This window comes from Zosterops lateralis (genome assembly GCF_965231275.1).
Source record: "Zosterops lateralis genome assembly, chromosome: 29".
In the NCBI taxonomy this organism is placed as follows: Eukaryota; Metazoa; Chordata; class Aves; order Passeriformes; family Zosteropidae; genus Zosterops; species Zosterops lateralis.
In genome coordinates this window covers 2,474,161-2,495,441 of record NC_139789.1, presented here as the reverse complement: position 1 = coordinate 2,495,441, position 21,281 = coordinate 2,474,161, and the positions used below count along the sequence as shown (strand labels likewise).

General features: G+C 45.8%; 1 protein-coding gene across 1 annotated transcript in view; it reads left to right on the top strand.

Annotated features, from left to right (window-relative positions):
* The window catches only part of INSR (insulin receptor), a gene marked incomplete at its 5' end in the record, with an annotated part of 54,850 nt that overhangs the window by 9,865 nt on the left and 23,704 nt on the right, over positions 1-21,281 (top strand). Inside the window, one exon of the mRNA XM_083879929.1 lies at positions 20,437-20,752. Coding sequence (XP_083736055.1) covers positions 20,437-20,752 — 316 coding nt within the window. The remainder of the gene's footprint in view (positions 1-20,436; positions 20,753-21,281) is intronic.

The window sequence follows — 21,281 nt, the reverse complement described above, 5'->3', positions numbered from 1 at the left end:
AATTTCTACAGGCTGTTCACAGATGCTCTGCTTTTGTGTGTCCCTTGCAGAAGGAGCAGTAGAGAAGCCGTGCTCCTGCATTTTTGGGCAGTGACTGGAATGCACTTCCCAAACCACTTAACAAGCCGAGCTTATCTTTGTTTTTGAATGTTGGGATTTGGACTTTAGTTTTTTAGGAGCCGCTGTTTTGCACAAGCCAGGCTCTGTGTGATCCCGTGCCTTGTGACACCTGCCCCTGTGCTGCTGCACTTGTTTTGACAGCCTGAGAGGTTTTTTAGACCTTTTTTTGGGTGTTTGTGAGCAGCCTTTAGACTCTGAGCACACGCCGTGGTGGAGATTAAGTGACATTTATTTAGTGAACCTGCCGGTGCAATCGCTGCCTCCTCTGTTCTCCTGCCAGCCCTAATGTATCCTTAGCATGTGTAATTGTTTTGTCAGGATTATTAAAAGCTTGTGTGAATTGTATTTTGGCTTTCCTTAGCCTGAAGAGCCTCGCAGCGGCTCCCAGTACCCAGGGTATTAATGTCATGAAATCTTTCCTTCTGCGTTTCTGCAGCTTATCTGGGAATCTTCAGCAACTGATGCAGTGCTGAAGTCTCCTGGCTCTCTGGATTTAAGTGTATTCTCTTTTATTTTTTTCTCTTTATCTTCTAAGCAAAATGAAATGTAGCAATTTCGGTATCATTTTCACAGGGAAGTTTGGTTTTGTGTGGAGTTTTTAAACCCAGGTTGTTTGTACCCCTGGTTTGTTTAATGAAACTTGGTGTAGAATCTCCTGGTACTGGTGTGTTTTTTTAAAAATTTTTTTGCATCTCTGGATGGGAAGTTTTTGCTGTCTAAACTGGGACTGGGAAAAACCCTTAAAGGATATGTAAATATTGATTGTTTTGATTTTACAGAGTGGGTGTCAATTGACAGAGACAAGCCCCAAGATGACTGGCTTTTCCAGCCTGCTAAGCTTGGAGTCTCACTGGAAAATATCAGGAGATGGGCAAGAAATTTGGGAGAGCACCTGTGGGAAGGCTGGGAGATGTCACAGAAAATGAGCTCCCTGACAGGAGGGGACAGCCAGATCTCTTATCCCACAAAGGACAGGATGAGAGGAAATGAGAGTTGCCCCAGGGGAGGTTTAGATGGGAGATTGGGGAAAACTTCTCCATGGGAAAGGTTGTGAAGTGTTGGAAGCGTTGGAGTCACCATCCCTGGAGGTGCTCAGAGGCAGAGAGGATGTGGCACTTGGGGACAGGGGTTAGGGATGGACACAGTGGTGGTGCTGATGGTTGGGCTTGATCTTAAAGGACTTTCCAGCCTTAAGGACTCTGTGATTCTCTGGGAGATCTTGTGTGTGTGGGAAGCGGCAAAGTTGGGGCTGGAGTGGAGTCCTGGTGTCCCCCATCCCTTCCACACCATTCCCTGCCCTTCCTCTGCCAGCTCTCTGTGGTTGATCCACATTATCCCTCCTTTATTTAATTATTCCTTTATTTAATCACGACAAATATCCCAGTTGACTCCAAAACTAACTTTTCAGTTATAACATGGAATTATCTCCAAGGCACATATCCAAGCCTCTGAATCATCCCTGTAGCTACAATTCCAGCCTGGAATTTTATTTTCTTTTTTTTTTCAGTTGGTGATAACGTGTTCAGGACAACAAAGTAAAGTATCTTCTTACAGACATTGGAGCAAAGGTTGGGGATGAAACCAGTGGGGAGGAACTGAAATCACTTGTAGGCAGCTGCACCCTTGGAAAAACCAGCATTGAGGACTCTGTGTCTGGGTGCAGGGATGTGTAGGTGGATGCACCATGGATTCAGATCTGTCGGGATGTGCTTCCTCAGAGTTTTCTTTTTTTTCCCCTAAATCACTCATGTTGGTGTGAAAACCAAGTCGGTTCAGTTAAGGCCAACTCATGTTATATTTTGGGTAGGCAGGGAGGGAAATGTGTAGTCTGTTTGGAATTTGAGTCTAGCCTGATGCTGTTTATGGCAGCCAAGTGCTGTTCCTGTTCTGGGGGTTTTGTACCTCTTCACTGACATTTTTAACAGGTTTTTTTTTATTCTCACATACACAGTTCTTTTATTGCCATCAAAACGTACTTTTTGGTCCTGCACTGCAGAGAAGCGTCTTTGCTGAAGAATGCAGACAACAAAAATGCTGGAAATGCCACGTCCTAGACCTTGGTCTGGATCTGCCAAACATGATTTTCATATTTCACATTTTTTCCACGTCTTTTTTTTTTTTTTTTTTTTTTTTTTTTCTTCTATACGTCTGTCACTCCTCTTGCGGAAGGAACAATTCCCTCTGAAATAGGATTTCCTGCCAATTCCCCCTGCAGTCAGGCTGCTCTGTCCATGCACAACTTGGAGCAGCCTGATGGGTTTGACAGTCTAATTACCAAGGCGGGTTCAGCCTTTTATTGCCCGGGTCGGGTCGTGTGCAGCTGGAGTAAAGGCAATAGGAAGGAAAAGTGGAATGGCCAAATAAAAGTCACCAGCAAAATGATCTGCAATATCAGGCAGTCCCTGGGTGAACACTGAAGGGCCACATTCCTGGAATGTAAGGATGGATATCTGACATAGTTTTGATAGGAAAAGGGGGAATGGTTTTAAACTAAAAGAGGAAATATTTAGGCCAGATGTTAGGGAGAAATTCTCTACTCAGAGGGTGGGCAGGCCCTGGCACAGGGTGCCCAGAGCAGCTGTGGCTGCCCCTGGATCACTGGAATTTCCAAGGTCAGGTTGGACAGGGCTTGGAGCAGCCTGGGACAGTGGGAGGTGTCCCTGCCATGGCAGGGGTGGAACTGGATGGGTTTTGATGTCCTTTCCACCCAAACCATCCTGAGATGAATTCTATAATTCTCTGAACTATAGGCTTCATTCCTTAGAAGATAAGATAGAATTCAAGTTCCCTTGTTCATCCTGAATGAAACCTTTGTAGGAATCTGTTGTCCCCTTGATCTTGGGGCTTCTTGCTACCAGGAAATTTGAGTTATTATGAGTGTGGGCCATTTCAGGTCTGTCAGTAGGCTCCTTTTTATCATCTATTACCTAGTTTTTTATGATAAAAACAAAAGTTGTTTCTCCATTAGTGCAATTTAGAATTTGTGGCAAAATATTGACTTTGTGGAAAGTAGATGAAACAATTTGTGTCCATTGAAGAGGATGTAAAGCAGCAGATGGAAAAGATGAGAGTCTGGAATAATTGACATGCAAATAGCTGCTAAAGAAAGATTCTGTGTGGAAATATTAATGTGTTTCCCAGTTTTGATGGGATTTTTGGGGTTATCCTGTGCAGAGCCAGGAGCTGGACTTGATGATCCTTGTGGATCCCTTCCAAATCAGGACATTGTGTGATTTATTTATTTTTCTCTCATGTTGGGAAACAGGTCTAGAGACAAAGGGATACAACAGGATCTCTCTTTAATTTCCCTGTGATTTATCTGGGGATAATTCTGGGACAGATAAGGGACAGGTAAGGAGCTGAGGAGTTGCTTTGTTCCCGAGTACAAGCAGCACAACAAAGCCCTGAGAAAAACACTGCTCAGCCTGAAATGTCTTTCAACTGCTGTGAACCAGCAGCGAGCTCTCAGAGACCAGTGCCAGCAGAAATTCTGCAACTCTGAACATCTTCAAGGCAGGTTTGAATAACAAAGTTCAGAGGTGTGTGTGGGAAACGCTTTGTGATGTTTACTTAGGTAGAAATATTACTTAGCAACAGCTTCCTGTAATTTTTATGTGCTGGGAATTTCTGTAACCATGAGCTTGGTTTTATTACCTTCGTATGGGAAAGGGGTCTCGAAGCGCTGAGCAGACTCAGCCAACCTCAAGGGCAAAGATATTTTTAAAGCTTCAAACACAAAGGAAATTTTTCCAGTTGCTACTACATGAAGTGGAAGTGCTCTTTTTATTCAGAGATCTGATAAGGGCTGCCTTTTTTTTCTTTTTGCCTTGCTCTGACAAATGCCAGATGGAAGCTGACACCGGATAATCTCACTGGGGTGTCTGTGCTGACCCTGCCAAGCTACAGCTTTATTGAGGGCCCATAGCTGGGGCAGTGGTGACACTTTGCCAACGCTGAGACATCCTCAACTAATTCACTTGAGCTTATTAAGAGTAGTTAAGAGATTTATGGTGATACAGGCCAGAATTGGGGGAGAAGGGGTGGAAGCAATCCCTCCATACCAATGACTGTTTAAGGATACGCTCCTTTGGAAACTCCAGACAAAACTGGGGAAGAAGCATCTGGAGCAGCTTTTCTCCACTGAGCTGGGGTGATGCAAGGCTGTAGGATTTCAGTACAAAGGGTCTCAACTTGCTGAGAAATCCCCACATGTGCAGCTGAGCTGATGTTTCATCGGGTTCTTCATTGCTGCACCTTTGCTTCAATTTGGGGTTGGGAAGTGAAGATTTTCTGCTCCTGCCCCAATTCCCAACCAGCACTTCAGAAGAACTGTCTGACCCACGTCATCTTTAGAAATGTAAATACACGGTAAATACAGAGAATTCCTCCCCATAGTTGAGAGATCTGAATTCCTGTACAAAAATCTTGTCAAGGCAAAGGTTTTTGACTAGTTAAAAAGAGAACGAGGTATTTTGCTGCTGATACGGTAAAAACTCGGAAAGTTTTCTCCTTGTTTGGTTCAAGCTGCTATTTTAATTCTTTCACCCTTAGCCTTTCCCCAAAACACCTGTAATTTGGGTCAGTGTCTGGGCCCTTGGGGAGGCTGAGAGGAGTTCAGTGCCTTACGTGCAGTGGTTCAGCACTGAGGATACTCAAGGTGTTCTTAAATCCCTGATCCTCAGTGCTGACATTGGGGGACTCCAAAGGTGCTCCAGGCAGAACTTTCCCCCTCAAGAACAGCTCCAAGTTACCTTTTCTTGCCTAAACAAGGGAACTGCACTACCCCTTGATAGATAAAAACCAGGAGACCTGGCAGACACGTTCTTTGGAAAATGCTGCTGTCTGGCTGTGCAAGGGGGAAGTCAGAGTATGTAAAAAAGAAATTAATAGTGAGTGACAGAGTTAACGTGTGTTGGTAGTGCATGAATGAGAGAGCAGGAAATGGTTCACCTGGCGTGATGTGTTTGCTCAGGGAGGAGGAGATGTGTTTCATTCAGAGCAAATCCTGCTGGATGTTCAGGGTGTTTCAGTGCTCTAAGCAAGGATGGGGAATTAGCCAGCTTGTGTATGCTGTATGTTTTCTTCCCTTTACACCACCTTCATGAAGGCAAATTCTGCATTTTAAATATTTTAATTAATTGTAAAAATATTCTAAACTGAGTGCAGCTCTGATGCCCCTTCCTGGATTTAGGCAAAATGAGCAGAATAAATGTAAGCTGTGTGATGGGACAACAGTCTCTGATTTTACAGGGAAGGGACTGGAAATCTTTGTTGTCAAGGCTGTGAAGGGATTGTGAACTGTTGGGTCTGTACAAAGAAGTGCATTCAGAGTGTGTGAGCAGAGCAGTGAAATATGTCACTTGGCAAAGCTCTCTGAAACATCTTTCCCTATCAGGAATTGGATTTGACAGGGATTGCCTCTGTAAATAATTGCTATGCTTAAAAAAAATCCCAACAAAACACAAAACCCCCAAAACAAAACGCAAAAAAGGTCAAAAAGCCTCCAGGTGTGACCAGCACAAAGATTTTTTTTTAACTGAAAGGTTGAGGATTTCAGGACCTTATGATTAATTACAGAGCTGGGGAATAACCAGCGTGTCCTGGAGGAAGCAACACTCACCCTCCTCTCAGCTTGTAACAATAGCTGGGTACAAGTTCAATGATTAGGCTTCCCAATTATATCCTATAATTGTCTGCAAATTCCCATTGAGGGATGTGAATGAACTTGCTGGGATGTTTATGCTGCTTAATAAAGGCTGTTGGTTAGGTGGGAAAGAAAAAAAAAAACATTGGGTCAGGGGAAGTTGTGGGGGTCCTGGCTGGGATTGCCTGCTTGGGATGAGCCTGTAGTTATTCCAGTTCCTGCTCTGACCCCAGTTTTTGTCTGGCATTGCATAAGTGTGCAGGGAGATATGGATCACAGCCATTGCCTTGTGTTTATCTCAGTTTTCTAGACGAGGGTACTGGGGGGCACGGGCTGACGTCGCTGCAGGTTGTCGGCCTGGCTTTTCCTTTGGCTTGTGACATGTAAAACAAACAGAGAATTAACTTTGGCTCCAGTGCAGTGCTTAAATGCTGGCTGAGTGCTTTAATGGGCTCGTGTGAAGAGTCTGGAGTCCTTGTGAATCTGGATTTAAACTGACAGAACAGGGCAGGACGCTCACACCTGTTCTTCTTATCCAGTAAGTTTTATAATGGGAATTGGATGCTCTGCACTAAGAAGGAGCTTCTGTACCCTCAGTAGGAATTCCTTAATTTGAGATTGTGTTTATTTCCCTGCCTGCTGGGCACATTGAGGGGTGAAGGCTCTGAGGAAGATGATGTTTTGGAGGAAATCACACCAAAGGGTTGGAAAGAAAGTCCAGTTAGAACGGCATTCAGCAGAATGTTGGGATTAATTCTCTTCAGCGTGTTTCTAAAGAACTCAGGATGTGCGTGGCTTTGGTGCACTGGAGAAAGAGAAATGTGATTTTAATCTTGTGTATCAGGTCAGAGGTACCCTTTTCCAAGAATGCCAGGAACTACCGCTCCACTGGAATTATAACTTGGGCAGTTTCAGCTTTTGCAGAGCTCAGTCCCACACTGCAGTTGCTGATGCAGTGGCAGGTGCTGGATGTGTGAACTGTCAGGCATTGTGACCCTTCTCAGGAATTATGCCTCGTTCATAGGCGTAAGAGGGTGGCAGGTATTTAGCAGGATTGGTCTGATGAAGAGTGTATAATTTTTGAGGTCTTTTTAGTCTGTTTTCAGTGCAGTTTGGAGGCTCCTGGAGCTGCACACATTGAACTCTGGTCACTTAGGACTCCCACAGGGTCAGTGCTGGTGTGTGGCCACACTGGCATTTCAGGGCCCTGGTGTGATGAGCTGAGCCTGAGCTCAGCTTACAGCACAAAACTGATGGTTTTTAAGTCAGAGTTAAGGGAACTTAGGGAGCAGGTTTGTCAGAGATCAGAGAAAACACCTGTGAGCTGAGCAGCGATGTCTGCGGTTCTGCCTTTCTGTTCCCTTGTGCTTCTCTCGGCTCACTTTGGTCTGAACCCTGGGCACAATTCTTCATTCTAGTGGTTTTTGAAATGTGAATTGTCTGGGGCAGGGAGGGAGGAGGTTGGTCCCAGTGCATTCATCAAAACAAAGCCTGTTGGACTGTAGGGTGTGAGGAAGGGAGGGTTCATGGGGCAGGTTTCGAGTTGTGTAGCCATAATTTCCAGCCCAATTTTTGATGTTTTTCTCTGGTTTTGTAGCTGTGGGAGTTGAATTATGCTGTGAGCACACAGCATTATTGAACTGCAAGGCGCTAACCCCATGAGCAGGAGTCCCAGGGCAGGAGCTTGGGCTCTCCACAGTATTCCAGAGGTGCAGGAGCCGAGAGGAAGGAGTTGGGTGCTGGGATGTGATGTTTCATATGGCACTTTGATGACACAAAATGGGGCTGTTTGCTGCCTGATTTTCCCTCATGCATGTGAAGAGCCCAAGTCTGACACTGGCTGTTCCAGGGATGGATTATTTGGGGTCTGTGGCAGAGCTGCTGAACTTGGCAATGTCGCTTCCAATAATGTGAGTGAGACGCCATCAGCTGCTGAGTTGTTTGCTCTGAAATATCTGCAGTAACTGGGAGTTCACTCAGCAACCTGCAGCAAAAAAGTGAAGTTCCAGCTGTATTGCACTGACCTGGGCACTGGGAAATCCCTCACACAGAGGCTCCAGACAAACCCAGTTGTATCAGCAGCATTTTATGGTTGATAAAGTACATAAAGGGTGTTTACACTTGAAGGTGGGCTTGATTAGAAAATCTCAGGAATTGTGCAGGAAGCCTTATCCCTCTGTGTTGGTTTCCCAGGGGTGAGGCATGTACAGTTCCACGGACATCACAGGATAACAAAGCATTTTTCTGTTTCCATTTTCAACTTCATTAAGCACATCCATGTTGCGTTATGGCACTGCAAGGATTTTAATACTTCATGAGCAATGAAAGGGTTCATTAAAATTTGAGTATCAGACAAATGTTCTTCTTGTCTTTTCTGCAAAGACAACCCAATTATATTCTCTGGGTAGTGCAAACATAGAGCAGTGATTTAATGAAATGAGCAGAACTGGTCTTTTCTGAATGTTGTCTTTCTGAAGTCAGGCTGATCACACTGATGTGTTTACACAGCTTCAGTTTGGGATGGAGGAGTCCAAGAGCTCCCTCTAAGTCCCCCTCAAAAGCTCCCAAAAGCCAGAGAGGAAATAGAGCTCTTCAGTGTGATGTCTGAGAGTCTGAAAGTCTCACCCAGTGGAGCCTTAACAGGGCTTAGAGGAATCAGGCTTTTGTTTTAAAACAGTACTTGAAGAGAAGCCTTTAAATCTCAATAAACTATTTCTCTGTTCATTCAATTCTGTGGATTTTAGGTTCTGGGAATCTGAGCACTGTTTCTGGCAAGGGGAGCATAGCACACAGGACAGTCTTACCTGGAGACTTAAGGATAAAGCAATTTATATAGAAAATAATGCTTTATCTGAAACAACTCCTCACCTCATCAGCATCTCTACAATTATTAAATTAGCAGCAGAAATACCATGTGTAGATTTTCCTTAGGCTTCTCTTCCACGCTCCAATACCCTTATCTCCAGAGCTGCTTAAATAATTTGTGCAGTGTTTGGCTGCTCTCTCAGCGCTTGGATATCGAGTTTCTAGTCCACAAAACCAGTCCATTGGAACTGGGTATCTTCATCAGGCGCCCGTTTTTTGTTCTGGGAAGTATGAAATGTTCTGCTTTGAGGCTGTACAGCGTGTGAGTTTGGTGGGTGTGATAAGAAAAACGTCGCCGTGTTTTTCGTGGCTCCGGCGGCGGAAGGAGGAGCAGCCCTGTGATGCTTCTTGCTCATCGGGACACGGGGAAGAGCCTGTTGTTTTTCCACATGCTCTAATCTGTGATAACAAAAAGAGCTTCAGATTGTGTTTTTCAAACACGCTGTGGGTCTCTCAGTGCTCAGATTAGCCCGTGACTCTCTCTGCTGTGGGAACACGTCCGTCCACCCAGAGGCTGATTTGAAGTGGCTCTGGTTCAAATCCGCGCCTTGTTTTGGTGCTGGGGGAGGCTGAGCAGGACTCGGCCATCAGCTGGAACCAAGTGTTGTGTTTTGCTTTGCTCTGGGTGTTCTGCACAGGGTCAAGTGCTGGATGTGGACTGGGGTATTGCCAGGCTTTTCCTGGCACTGACAGGTTTTGGGCCCCACTCTGTGACTCCCATAAACTTTAGCTGGTGAATACAGGAGGTACTTCTAGGCAAAATTTAACTTTAGGATGGATTTAGATAAAAACCATCAGAAATGCCTTAGGTAGAGTGTTTGAGGTGGCATGAACTGAGTGGCATCTCCAAAACTCCATGGGTTCCCTTCCACTGGCAGATTGATTCCAGTACCAGCAGCTCTGAGCTGAGACTAGAAACCTGCAGAGTTTCAAGAAGAAAAAGACTCTTAGTTCCTGAAGAAACTGATGTGGTTTCAGGTTACTTGTAGAGGAGAGTCCCGTCTCTTTTTCTTGCTAGGTAGTGCTGATTTGTGTCATTTTTTTTCCCCCAGAGGGCTCTCTCCATTGTAAGGTGGTTTCCACCCATTTCCCCAGTCACTACCCCATGAGGGATCTGCAGGTGTGTGGCTGTGGCATCAATTAGAGAGCTCTGAATAATCCTAATTGCTCTGCAGTGGACAATGCTGATGGCAGCTGGTGATTAGACCATATCTGAGGGCTGTGCTGATAAAGTGAAGGTTTTTAGCACCGTGACACACGCCTGCAGGGGTGGGGGATGTCAGCAGATCCTGTTCCTCCCCTTGGATAATGGGATTTTTGCTACTCCTGCACTTCCCCGTGACCTCAGTGACAGTCAGTTTTATTTTAAGAGCTTATCATGGTGTGAAATAAAGCAGAATTTTCACAATTCTGACCATTGACAGTTGGAGCCTTCAACTATTGTGGAAGGAGGATTGAGAATCCAAGATCTCCCCTGTGTAACTTTGGATGATTCAGTTCCCCTGTTGTTGGCCTTGTTGAGATGGCACAACTAGTTTGGCATTAAATGCCTTCAGATTACAACTTTCTCTTGCATAATTTACAAGGAGAGCTGGATTAATGGCCTCCAAGGGTGGCTTGTGCAATGTAGTTAATGGTTTTTGTCGTCGTCTCCAGTCGTTTGGTTTTCCTCAGGGTTGTATTTGTGTGACTTTTGGTCATTTTTATCATTTCTCATTTGGCATCTGGGTTAGAGCAGCAGAGGGATGTGGCACAATAACAAAAAACTCCAGGGATCAGTGTGTTTGTAAGGAGAAGCTGTTAAACCAGTGGGTATCTGGGAAGAGCCAAGCTGGATAATTTGTGCAGTGCCACATATTCATATACAGTGAATTACTTGAAAATGGGCATTGCTGGTATGCCAAGGATGACGAGGGCGAGTAGTAAATAAAAATACATTGCACATTGCTTGGCTCTGCAGGCAAACAGTATCTATTTCAGTCCTGCTAAGGAAATTCTTCTGCCTAGAAATAAACTGTGGCAAGTGTGCCTAGAGCTTTGGGCAAACAGGGGAAGGGGCAGGAGCCGAGGAGGCCACAGAGACTCCAGGAGTTGATAGAAAATTATAAGGGTGCACAGAATTGATGGATTTGATACTGCTTAACAAGGTACTGCATCTGTTTCTCCTTTCCACAATTCATACATATATATATTGCTTTGGGAAAAATTACTGTGGGCTCCAGGGAAAACTGAAGTGCCACCTGCAGAGTGTGTGAAGGCACAGCAAGGTGTGGAGCTCCTTGTGGGAAATCAGTGGAGGATGGATGTGTCAGTGCTGCTGCTCCTGGTGAGCCTGGATTTGGGCAGCTTGCTAAGTGACTGTGCACTAAGCAGTTTGTGCACCCTGGTAATTTCAGAAAAAAAGAAAAAAAAATCTGTTTGGTAGAGCCAGTTAGCTCTGCTTCCTGGGAAAATCCACCTTTCTTTGCACAACTGGCCTTCAGGTAATGCTTTGCCTTTCTCTCTCTCCTCATCTGCTCTGGAAGGTAAGGCAGAATCTGGAGCAAGAAAGGGAGATCTGGAGTGAGTCCCCTTCCTTTTCCCTCTCTGTTTGTTTTCAGTCTGGTCACCCACAAACACAAATTCGGTTTCAGTATCGATGTTTACAATTCATGACTGCCGTGAAATCTGCCCAGATTAAAATCTTAACCTCTGCCTGCCATTTCTGTGTAGATCATTAGTTATCAGCATAATCTCCTTGTGGTTAATCTTATACTTCCGCCCATTCCATTGCCTTTCTCAGTCATGGACAGCTCCATCCTTGCTGTAAACTGTGCCTCTGTTTTGGTGTAGATTTGTTGTTTTCTGTGTCTGGATTGCGTTTATATAACGTATCTAAAATTCCATCTTTCCTCATCCCCACGTGTCAGCATAGCTTTCGTTCTTTCATGCCTTGTTTACTACAACATCCTTCCCCGTGGCCTTGAGGAAAGGAATCTTGTCCCTCCCTTATCTCTGCAGAAAGCAGAGCTTGGACGTTTTGCCTCGTGCCTTGATCGTATCATCGCTCCTCGTTTTCAGGACGGGCTCTGGAGGTAAAAGTAATAACCTGTGTTCAGAAAAATCAGATGGACCTTGGTCTTAAATCATCACCATGTCATTGTGTATATCTCCATTTGTTTCTCACATACCAGCTCTTAGAATTGTAGAATTGTGGAATATCCTGAGCTGGAAGGGACCCACAAGGATCATCACTTATTTTTAGGACATGTCTGGACCACTTTCTTGTGATTTGGGGTTGCAGTGAGTGAGCAAGTTTGGCAGGAGCAGGTTAAAGTGAACAGGGATGTTTACAAGATGCTGTACATTGGAGAGTAATAAATAGTTAAATATTAACATGAAGCTTTCATGAGGCTCCCAGGTGGTATCAACCGTTGGATGATAACACCAAATCCTTAGGTTGTAATAAAGATTGAAATTTAACAAACCATAACAACAGGAAAACAACTATACTGTTGTGAGGAAAATTACCCTCAAAGCTTTACAGGGAAATGCCCCAAATTAATGTTAAAGATTCTGGTTTTGGTCTAAATTACAAGTTGTCTCTTCTGCTGTACAGAATGAAGTACAATATTTTGCCTGAAGATGTGGTGTCAGTTTTGGGGCTGGCATATTAAAAAAACCCAGCTGCCAAGCAGAGGTGGGTGGTTATTTCTGATCCCTTACACTAAGCTCCCATGTAATTTCGAACACAAAGTACAAGGAGCAGACTTGACCTGCTTGCCAGAGAATGGCACAACAGCACTGTTGTAGACACTGGGTAAAGTATTTACAGCTTCTGGTCGCTATCCTGGTGTGCACTTTGTGACACTTGTCCCACCTTTAACAGTTGCTGCTGTGTTTTCAAATCAAACTCTATTTTGGTAGTTTGGGCTCAATGGCCAACAGCTTTGCTTGATTTCTGCAAGTTGTTTGTACCTGCATGGGGAATCAGCTCAATTGAAAGGTGCCAGGAGAATGAAAACAGACCTGGTCTTGAGTTTTAATTTCTTTATTAATTCATTTTTTTCAGCGTGAGGTGCTTTGCTCAGTAAGTCCAGTTCACGAGGGATTTGCAGCCATGGTATGAACACCAGTGCTTAAAATGCACAAAAGGAAAATGTTTCTTTGGTCTTTGTTCTGTCTGGGCAATATTAGGGATACTCGAGTGGTAAACATCCAGTTCTCTGTGTGTAAATAGTTGGGGTGACAGAGGAGAGCAGGAGTGAAAACCTTCAAGGGAGACAAACAGGTCCAAAAATCCACAAAATGAGAGCCTGGCCTGAGGGTTCAGTGGAAGAAGATGAGAGCCTTCCATAGCTGAGGTTTGTAGCCCGAGAAGTCTTGTCCCCAAAAATAAGAGATGATATTGATGATACTGTCAAACTCCATCCGTGGGATCTGAATTTGCACAGGACTTTGCACACCTGGGCCCTGCCTTGTGGCTCAGCCTGGAGCTGGAGAACCTCATTTGCAAAGGTTGTCACTTCCTAAAAAGATTAAGAACAAGTCACCAAAGGCATCGTGGATCCATTGAGGTTGATGACTCCTCCAGGCTTCATCATACTGAGATGATTGACATTTATTTTATATATTATATAAGCAAAACGTGTGCGTGTACGTAAGTGTGAGCTCCTCTTACCACGTTTCCCATATTGCTTGTCGTAATTCACACAGGAGTAAATATGTATTTCCAGAGAAATGCCCCACCAGCAGGTGTAGTGCAGAAGATAATGAATTACTCCTCAGTTCAAACAGCAGAAGGTTGGCACAGAGGAGGCTGTTTCTGGAGAGATCTCCTGTTATCGGCCCCTTTCCTCGGTAAACAGCCGAGCTCAAACCTTTCCTGTATCTCCATTCAACAACTTCTTCCACAGGCCTCCACTATCACGGCAGGACAAGGTGGCACAGAGCTCCAAATTCTTTTATCTTGTCTAAACTCACATTGGCTGGTCCTCACAGGTCCAGCATCCCCGTGGGCTTCATCTGTTCCTGGCGGGAAGCGGCCAAACCCCGGCCGCGGTTTGGAATATCTGAGACATTCCGTGTAGCTCCAGTTGAGCACGTAATTTGTGGAAGGCTTAGGAGGAGAAACAGTTTTGTTTTTTTTTTTTTTCTTGTCCTTACTGATGGATGAGATAAGAGGTGTAATGTTGTCCTGAGAAATGTCAATGGGAAGAGTTTCCTTGACGTTGTAGTAAGTGTGTTGTTTTTGGAAGTCACTGTCCATGGGAAGGGAGGCACCTGCAGTTAATTTTATCTGTTCCTGTGTAAATACAGACCTCCTAACGTTCCCAGCTCACAGTTCAGAGGGGTCATGGCATTATGTACTGCAATATCTTATTTTATAAATAACACTTCATTTTAGTGCTGATTGTAAAATCTGGGATTTATTTGGCACTTGCTCCTTCCCGAGCTGGTGCTGTGAACCACAGCCCTTTGTTGTGGGTTACTGCACTTGAGTCGATGCTTTTGGAAGGGTTGTTCCTTGGTTGTCTGGGGGGAAAAGGGAGGGATGAGTGTTGTTAGAGCAGCTGAGCTCTGGGAATAAGTGACATTAAATTTCTTGAGCATCTCGTGATTATTTCCTGAATTTTGCTTGACCACGTCGGGCGTTGCCGGCAGGACTTTGGTATCACCATGTCAACTTCTTATTTTTTGTTCTCTTCTAGTTACTGCATTTATTTTGTAGTTTCAGGAAGGGCTGGAGGAGCTGCTGTTGTTTGTCACCAAGGCGATCAAAAGTCCTTGTGCTTTTTACAGTCCACTGGAGCTCTCTGGCCCTGTCCCTCCCAGGCACGTTTCTGCTGCTGGTGGGGTTTGGGGTTTAGGTTTCTGCCTCTTTGGCCTCTGTGACATGAAGAAATAATTGAAGGAATAAGCCACAGTGCAGTGGGGTTTGCAGTACATTGGCTTTCTTGCAGCAATCCTCTGTCCACCCACTCTGCTGTGGGTTTTAGATTTAGTTTTTACTTAGTCTTCACCAGACACGGTTTTGGTTAATTTAATAGCTGTTTTCAGCCTTATGATACATTAATGCACTGGGATTAGGTGTTGTCTTGATGTCTTCAGATCAAATAAATGCTCACAAGAAAGCAGATGATCAAGAGTGAAAAAATTAAAAATTAGTTCAGGGATAAAAATTAATTTATAGGACAAAAGGCACTTAACAGCTGATTGAATTAAAGGGCCTTCTTGACTGGAAGAGAATGAGTGAAAGAGCAAAAACGATCAAATAAAAAATACTATGTATGTACAACAGGATTTCATACATGATTTTATAAGGAGTAAGACCCATATGGATTTCCATAGCAGCGATGCTACTCAGCACTTGCAGCAGGAAACAAGCCCAGACTCTGTAGTACTAAATTAAGATCCCATGCTTGCAACACACTGAGGAGTTACTGCTGGGGGTGATTAGTCCTCGGGTTTCCTTTTTTTTTTTTTTCTCCTTTCCTTGTTGGTTTTGTTTTTGTTTAGAACCACAAGAACCCACTGCTGCGGAGGTCACTGCCGGGACTGTACCGTTAGGAAATGAAATTACAGTTCCCTCTGCAGCCGTAACTCAAGCAGGACTCTGTGTGTGCAGGGGATAAATTTATATGTCACATCTCGCAGCCATTTACAGTAAGAGGGGAGGGGAAAAAAGAAAGCCACGGGGACGTGCAGAGCGCTGGGATCCTGTTTCTGTGGGGCTCTGCCTTTGTGTGCCTGTCGTCTAACATGACACCAGGCCAGCCCTGGCATGGCCAAAACGAGCCATTCCCAACCCTGGCACGGCCAAAACGAGCCATTCCCAGCCCTGGCACAGCCAAAACGAGCCATTCCCAACCCTGGCACAGCCAAAACGAGCCATTCCCCAGCCCTGGCACGGCCAAAACGAGCCATTCCCATCCATGGCACAGCCAAAACAAGCCATTCCCAGCCATGGCACGGCCAAAATGGGCCATTCCCAGCCATGGCACAGCCAAAACAAGCCATTCCCAGCCATGGCACGGCCAAAACGAGCCATTCCCAGCCCTGGCAGTGCCGACTTGGTGCTGGCTTCCCTCCTGCCTTCCCCTCCTGCGCTGAAAAAACACTGCAAAACCCCCTGCAACCCTTGAGCTGCACTAAATGGCATTAAATTGCATTAGGCTGCCGGGGTTTTGGGGTGGCGGTGGGAGGCCAGGGCCGGCTGGGGAGCTGGCAGGGTTCGGGCTGTTTGCCTTGTGCAGATAGCGGGCGGTTGGGTTGGATGCCTCCCCTGCGCAGGCAGCAAATGCATTGGCTGAGGTTGAGGGCGGTTCTCCTGCCGCAGTTGTTTTGTGTCCTGGACTCCGTTGGATCTGGAGCCTCCTAATTGCCTTGTGTGTAATGAAAATAGAGTTTGTGTGAGCCAGGGGAGAGGAGCTGATGGCGCGAGGAGAGTTTGCTGCTGGACACTGCTGGCCACTGGACACCTTTGGTGGCCCAGGCTGCCTCCACTGACCCCCATCCACACACACAGGGCTTCTTATTGAACACTATAAAGATCACCTTTATTGACAACAAAACGCATGAAGTGTCTGGACAGCACATGTGCAGCATCCTGATGTTCATGTATGTGGTTTAGAATTTGTCCTTAATGAACCGTGTTGCTCTTACCCAGCCCAAACCTGTGTGAACACCCAGTTCAGCTCACCCAGGATGTTGCTATTTAAACCCAGCCACTGGCAGAGAATCCCAAAGGACCAGCAAAACTTATCCTGAGTGTTGTTCTCCCCCTCTTTTTCGAGCAATTCACCGTTTTATTAACAGAAAACAAGAAAAAAAGACTTAACCTCGAAGTTTTTATTGCTTAAGCTTAATTGACTTGCCTGTTAAATACCGATCTCTTGGTTACCTGTGCTGGCTCGGGAATGTGTTTACAGTCTCAGTGTGTTTTGTTCCACCTGGAGCATGGGGAAGTGCAGAAACACGGCAGCGATCTGGAGGTAGGAATTCCTTTGCGCTGACTCTGCGGCCGCCTGTCCCCCCCAGCTGGGCCTCAGCAGCACCGAGAAATGTCCGTTTGAATCTCTAATCAGAAAGGTTTGGAAAAGGCTTTGTTTCCTCAGTCTTGGGAGCCACACTAGCAGCGAGTTAAATATTTATTCACCCCTGGAACAGCAGGTTGGAGGCTCTCGTGTCACTGTTTCTCCCCGGGTTTGTTACTGTCAGGCTCTCTGTCAGCTTTGGGACAGGGATTTTAAGCACCTTGTTCCTGCAGATGTGCTGGGGAGGTGTTGTGGCTGTGCTGGGCAGATTTGTCCTGGTGCTGAACCCAAGGCCCTGCAGCAGCTTTGGCAGTGCAGTGTGGTGGCTTCTGCCCCTACCCAGAACAGCTGTTCCTTTGTCCCCTTGCTTGGGTTTGTGCAGTTCCCTTTGGACTTTCTGTGAAGAATGGGGAGAGTTGATTTTTTTCCTGTGCTGACTGTCCAAAGTCTCCCACAGCCTGAACCAGAGGCTGGGGGTTGTGGATGTCTTGTCTGAACCTCCCCTGAACTTCCCACATGCCAAGGATCACCTTTGGGTCATAGAATATCCTGATTTGAGAGGGACCCACAAAGATCATCGAGTACAAACACCCCAACAATCCCACCCTGAGCATCCCTGGGAGCGTTGTGCAAACACTCCTGGAGCTCTGGCAGCCTTAGGGCTGGGACCATTCCCTAGGGAGACAATTTTTTTTGTGCAAAAAGGCAAATCTCTGTGAGCCATGGCAATTATTGGGGTCTGCAGACCTCGGTGGAGAAGGGTAACAAGGTGCACAAACCTATTCATTGTTGACCTGCAGTGAAAGCACAACGTGGCAGTGAAAAAAAACCAAACAAAACTTGTATTTCTGGCCCATCTGAGTCACATAACCTGGAGTAACAGTTGTAAAAGCAGTAGTGAACGTACTCTGGAGAGGTTTTACACGACTTGAGGTGCTCTCTAGCATGCAGACTTTGATAATGTCATGACATCTGTTCAGGATCTTGGGTAATGAGGATTTGCACAAAATGGTGATTGACAATTTCTGGTCTTGAGTGCTTAATGGAAAAAGAGCTGTTGCCTTGGGTGCTTTGCTTTCTTTGAGCTGTCTTTGAGACATCAAAAGCTCGTGGAACAGGAAAAGGAGAAACGTTAAGAACGGTTTAAAAATAGTTTAATTGTATCTCCTGAAAACCTTTAGAGTGGAGACTTTAGGCGGTTTCTGCCCTGTGAATACTTGCAGCTGAATTCAAAATGTGTAAATAAGCACAGGGCTTTGAAGATTAGTTTCCATAACAAATTAAATAAAAATATTGTGTGACAGAATGTTAAGTAGGTGCCATGTGTCACCGGGTGCTTTGCATGAGGGCCGGCTTTTCCCAATTACCTGGCTGCTCCTTGGGAAACAAATGCTGTCTTTTGGATACTTTAAACTTTGTAATTCTCCAGCATGAAAGAGACGGGAAAACTCCCTTGTGGAGGTGAGGAACAGTGGGGATTGTGCTGGCAGCACTCGCCCTGCAGCTCCCACAGGCCATTCCTGCATTTGCTTCAGGGTTTTGTTTCCCAGCTGGGAGCTGACCCCACTGCAGGGAGGGACCAGCCAGTGCAGGATTCCTTGCAGGACATCACTGTCCCAGGGGAGGTGTGGGAGAAACAGCCCAGGCTTTCCCCCTGCTCATACACCTTGGTATTCCAGGCTGGAATTAGTAAATTTGATAGGTTTTTTGGACTGAATTCTGGAACTTTCTGTTGCCAATATTTCTGCAGCCAGGACACTTGTTGCTAGACTGTGCTCATCTATGGCCTGGTGAGGAATGTATAAGCATTTAAAACATCCATTAAAACAACCTGGCTTCTAAAACAAGCTTCCCGTTTTATATTTAATCTAATGCAAGGTGTTACCTGCAGGTTGCTGCTATTTGGCTGTTGCATTTCAATCAAGCACTATTTGTGACAGGTTCACAAAATAAGATCTGTCGCTAGAAAAGGGCAAAAAGTTGGTCAGCCTGAAAGCAAATTAATATGAAACATATTCCTGTACTTTTTACAATGCAGTAAAGGACTAACACAGAAGCAGTAAAATATTTGAGATTAAATTGTCCTTGTGGAAGAATTTCAGCTTTATCCATTTCATATTTCTTCAAGGGATTTATCAGGCTGGAGCAGACCAGAGGTTGCTCATCTTTACTACCTCATCTACTGCTGCTTATTCCAAGAATGGCATTAACAGCTTTAGCACACTTAATTCTGCAGCCTCCTACATGGGGTGGAGGGGGATTTTCTTCCCTGCACAGCTGGGGATTGGATCATCCAAACATGTTGTGCTGTGGATCCCACATGCTGCTCCTTTGGCAGGATAAAACCAGACCTCCTTCCACTGCTGGTCTGCTCAGGTGCCTTAACCAGAAATTAGAGATAACATTTCACCTTTGACATCACTGTCAGGATGTCCCCAGATAAAGCCCCTCCTGCCTGGACACTGAGTGTTGGACAGAAAGCTGGGGAAATGTTGAGGCAGATGGTGTTAATTCAGGATTTGTTGCTGTCTCCTTTTACCAAGGGGCCTCAGGCAAGACATCAGGAGCTGCTCAGATGTTCCCTCAGACAGAACACTCTGGTTTGGTGAGAACAGGGGGGTATCTTGATCTGCATCTTGGCAATTCACAGCTGGATCTCAAAGGCTGTGAGGGTAAATCCAGGTCCCTGTCCACCATCTAAAGCCCTTCTTCCTGCTTCTGAAGCCCTGCTTGGCATTGGTGTTGGCTCTTGGAGTGCTGATTTCAGCTCTGTTCTCTCTCCTGGACATGAAGTTCTGTGGTGTGTTCTGGATTACAGAGTTGGATTTAATGGTTTCAGCCTTGTTTGAACCTCTCAGACCGAGAGTGGAGATGCTGAGGGGCAGGACTGACCTTCCCCCTGGAGCTCCCCTGGGTTTGTTCATCCTGCCCTCCTGCTCCTCCCCGAGTTACTCACGGTGTTTGCTCTGCTTGGTTTTGAGTTCAAAGCCCAAACCGCTCGTTAAAGGTGTTGTGGGGTGCTAAGTAATGAGTAATTAAAAAGAAAACCATAAAAACCTCAAGCAATAACACTTGTGGGTGCCCTTCTTTGTGGACTTGTTGGGAGAGCCACTGAAGAGCTCGTGTTGGTGCCAGGGCTTCCTCCAGGAAACCAGGGGCAGGGTGATAGACAGATGGGAAGCAAATCCTGATAAAGCTGAAGAGCTGGGTAAAAGTGCTGTTGGACATTTGTTATTTGCAGTATCGCTGGAGGAAACTTCACTTTATTAAACTGAGAAACAGGAATCCTCTGGCTGAAACTGGCTGTGGCAGGCTGGGAAGCTCTTGCTGTGGAGTCTCATCACTCCTGAGCTTCAGAAATAACACCAAAGTAACCAAGGCTCTCCTGGAGCCTCTTTGTGCTGGACCAAGGGAACAGGAAAACTCAGTTTTCTTCTTTTGGAGATGAGCATTGATGAGTTGTGAGGATGAATGGTAAGACTCCTCAAAAATATTCTTAAAATGTGGAATTTACACTGAAAGGTGGAGGTGAGGCAGGATTTGCACTGAATGGTGGAGATGAGGTAGAATTTACCCTGAATGGTGGAGATGAGGCAGAATTTACAGTGAATGGTGGAGAATTTACACTGAAAGCTGGAGATGAGGCAGATGCCCACTCTCCACGGTTGCCCTTTCTCAAAGGAACCCCCAAGGCAGGCAGGCCCAGGTGTCCCAGCCCCAGAGCTCTCGGGGTGACCCCAGGCCGGGCTCTCCTGTGCTGACTCTCACTGTCTGTGGTGTTTTCCCTCGCAGTCTGTCCCCCTGCCTGCAAGTCCCAGGGCTGCACAGCGGACGGGCAGTGCTGCCACAGCGAGTGCCTGGGGGACTGCACGGAGCCCAACGACCCCAACAAGTGCGTGGCCTGCCGCAACTTCTACCTGGACGGGAGGTGTGTGGACACCTGTCCCCCCGGGCATTACCGCTTCGAGGGCTGGCGCTGCGTCACCTTCGCCTTCTGCCAGGAGCTGCACAACAAGTGCAAGAACGCCCGGGAGTCGGGCTGCCATGTCATCCACAACAACGAGTGCGTGCACGAGTGCCCCTCGGGGTACATCATGAACTCCAGCAAGTGAGTACCTGGGCAAAATTGAGGGATGGGCTGGGCTTTCCTTGCCCTTGGACACGGGGTTTTGTGGGAATTCATGAGAGTGAGACAGACTTAATTAGCATATCTAGTCTAGTGACTAGGATGCCCTAGTGAGGACAAACAGAACTTTGAGTTTATGAGAAGTTGGGATTAGAAACTTGCTTAAGGAAGAAGATTCAATCAACCCCCTATGATGAAGATGTTGAAAAATGCATGAGTTGTTTGTATGATCTTTTAACCTAATTATTGTAGTAGAAATTATTAACCTTACTGAAATGGTATATAAGTTTTTGGAAAACCTGAGTAAAATCGAATTCTGATCATGGTCAGTCCTCCCATCTCTCCATCAATCGCCGATAGGGTTTGAGTGCTGTGTCCAGAGCAGGAGGAGTTTCTGTCTGTGGTAATCACCTGGTCTGCTTTAATATGATTTACAAACTAATACCTTGCTCTAATTCAAGCTGTTAAAAGCTCTCTCCCTGCCATGGGCTGGTGGTTTATTCTTCCCCCT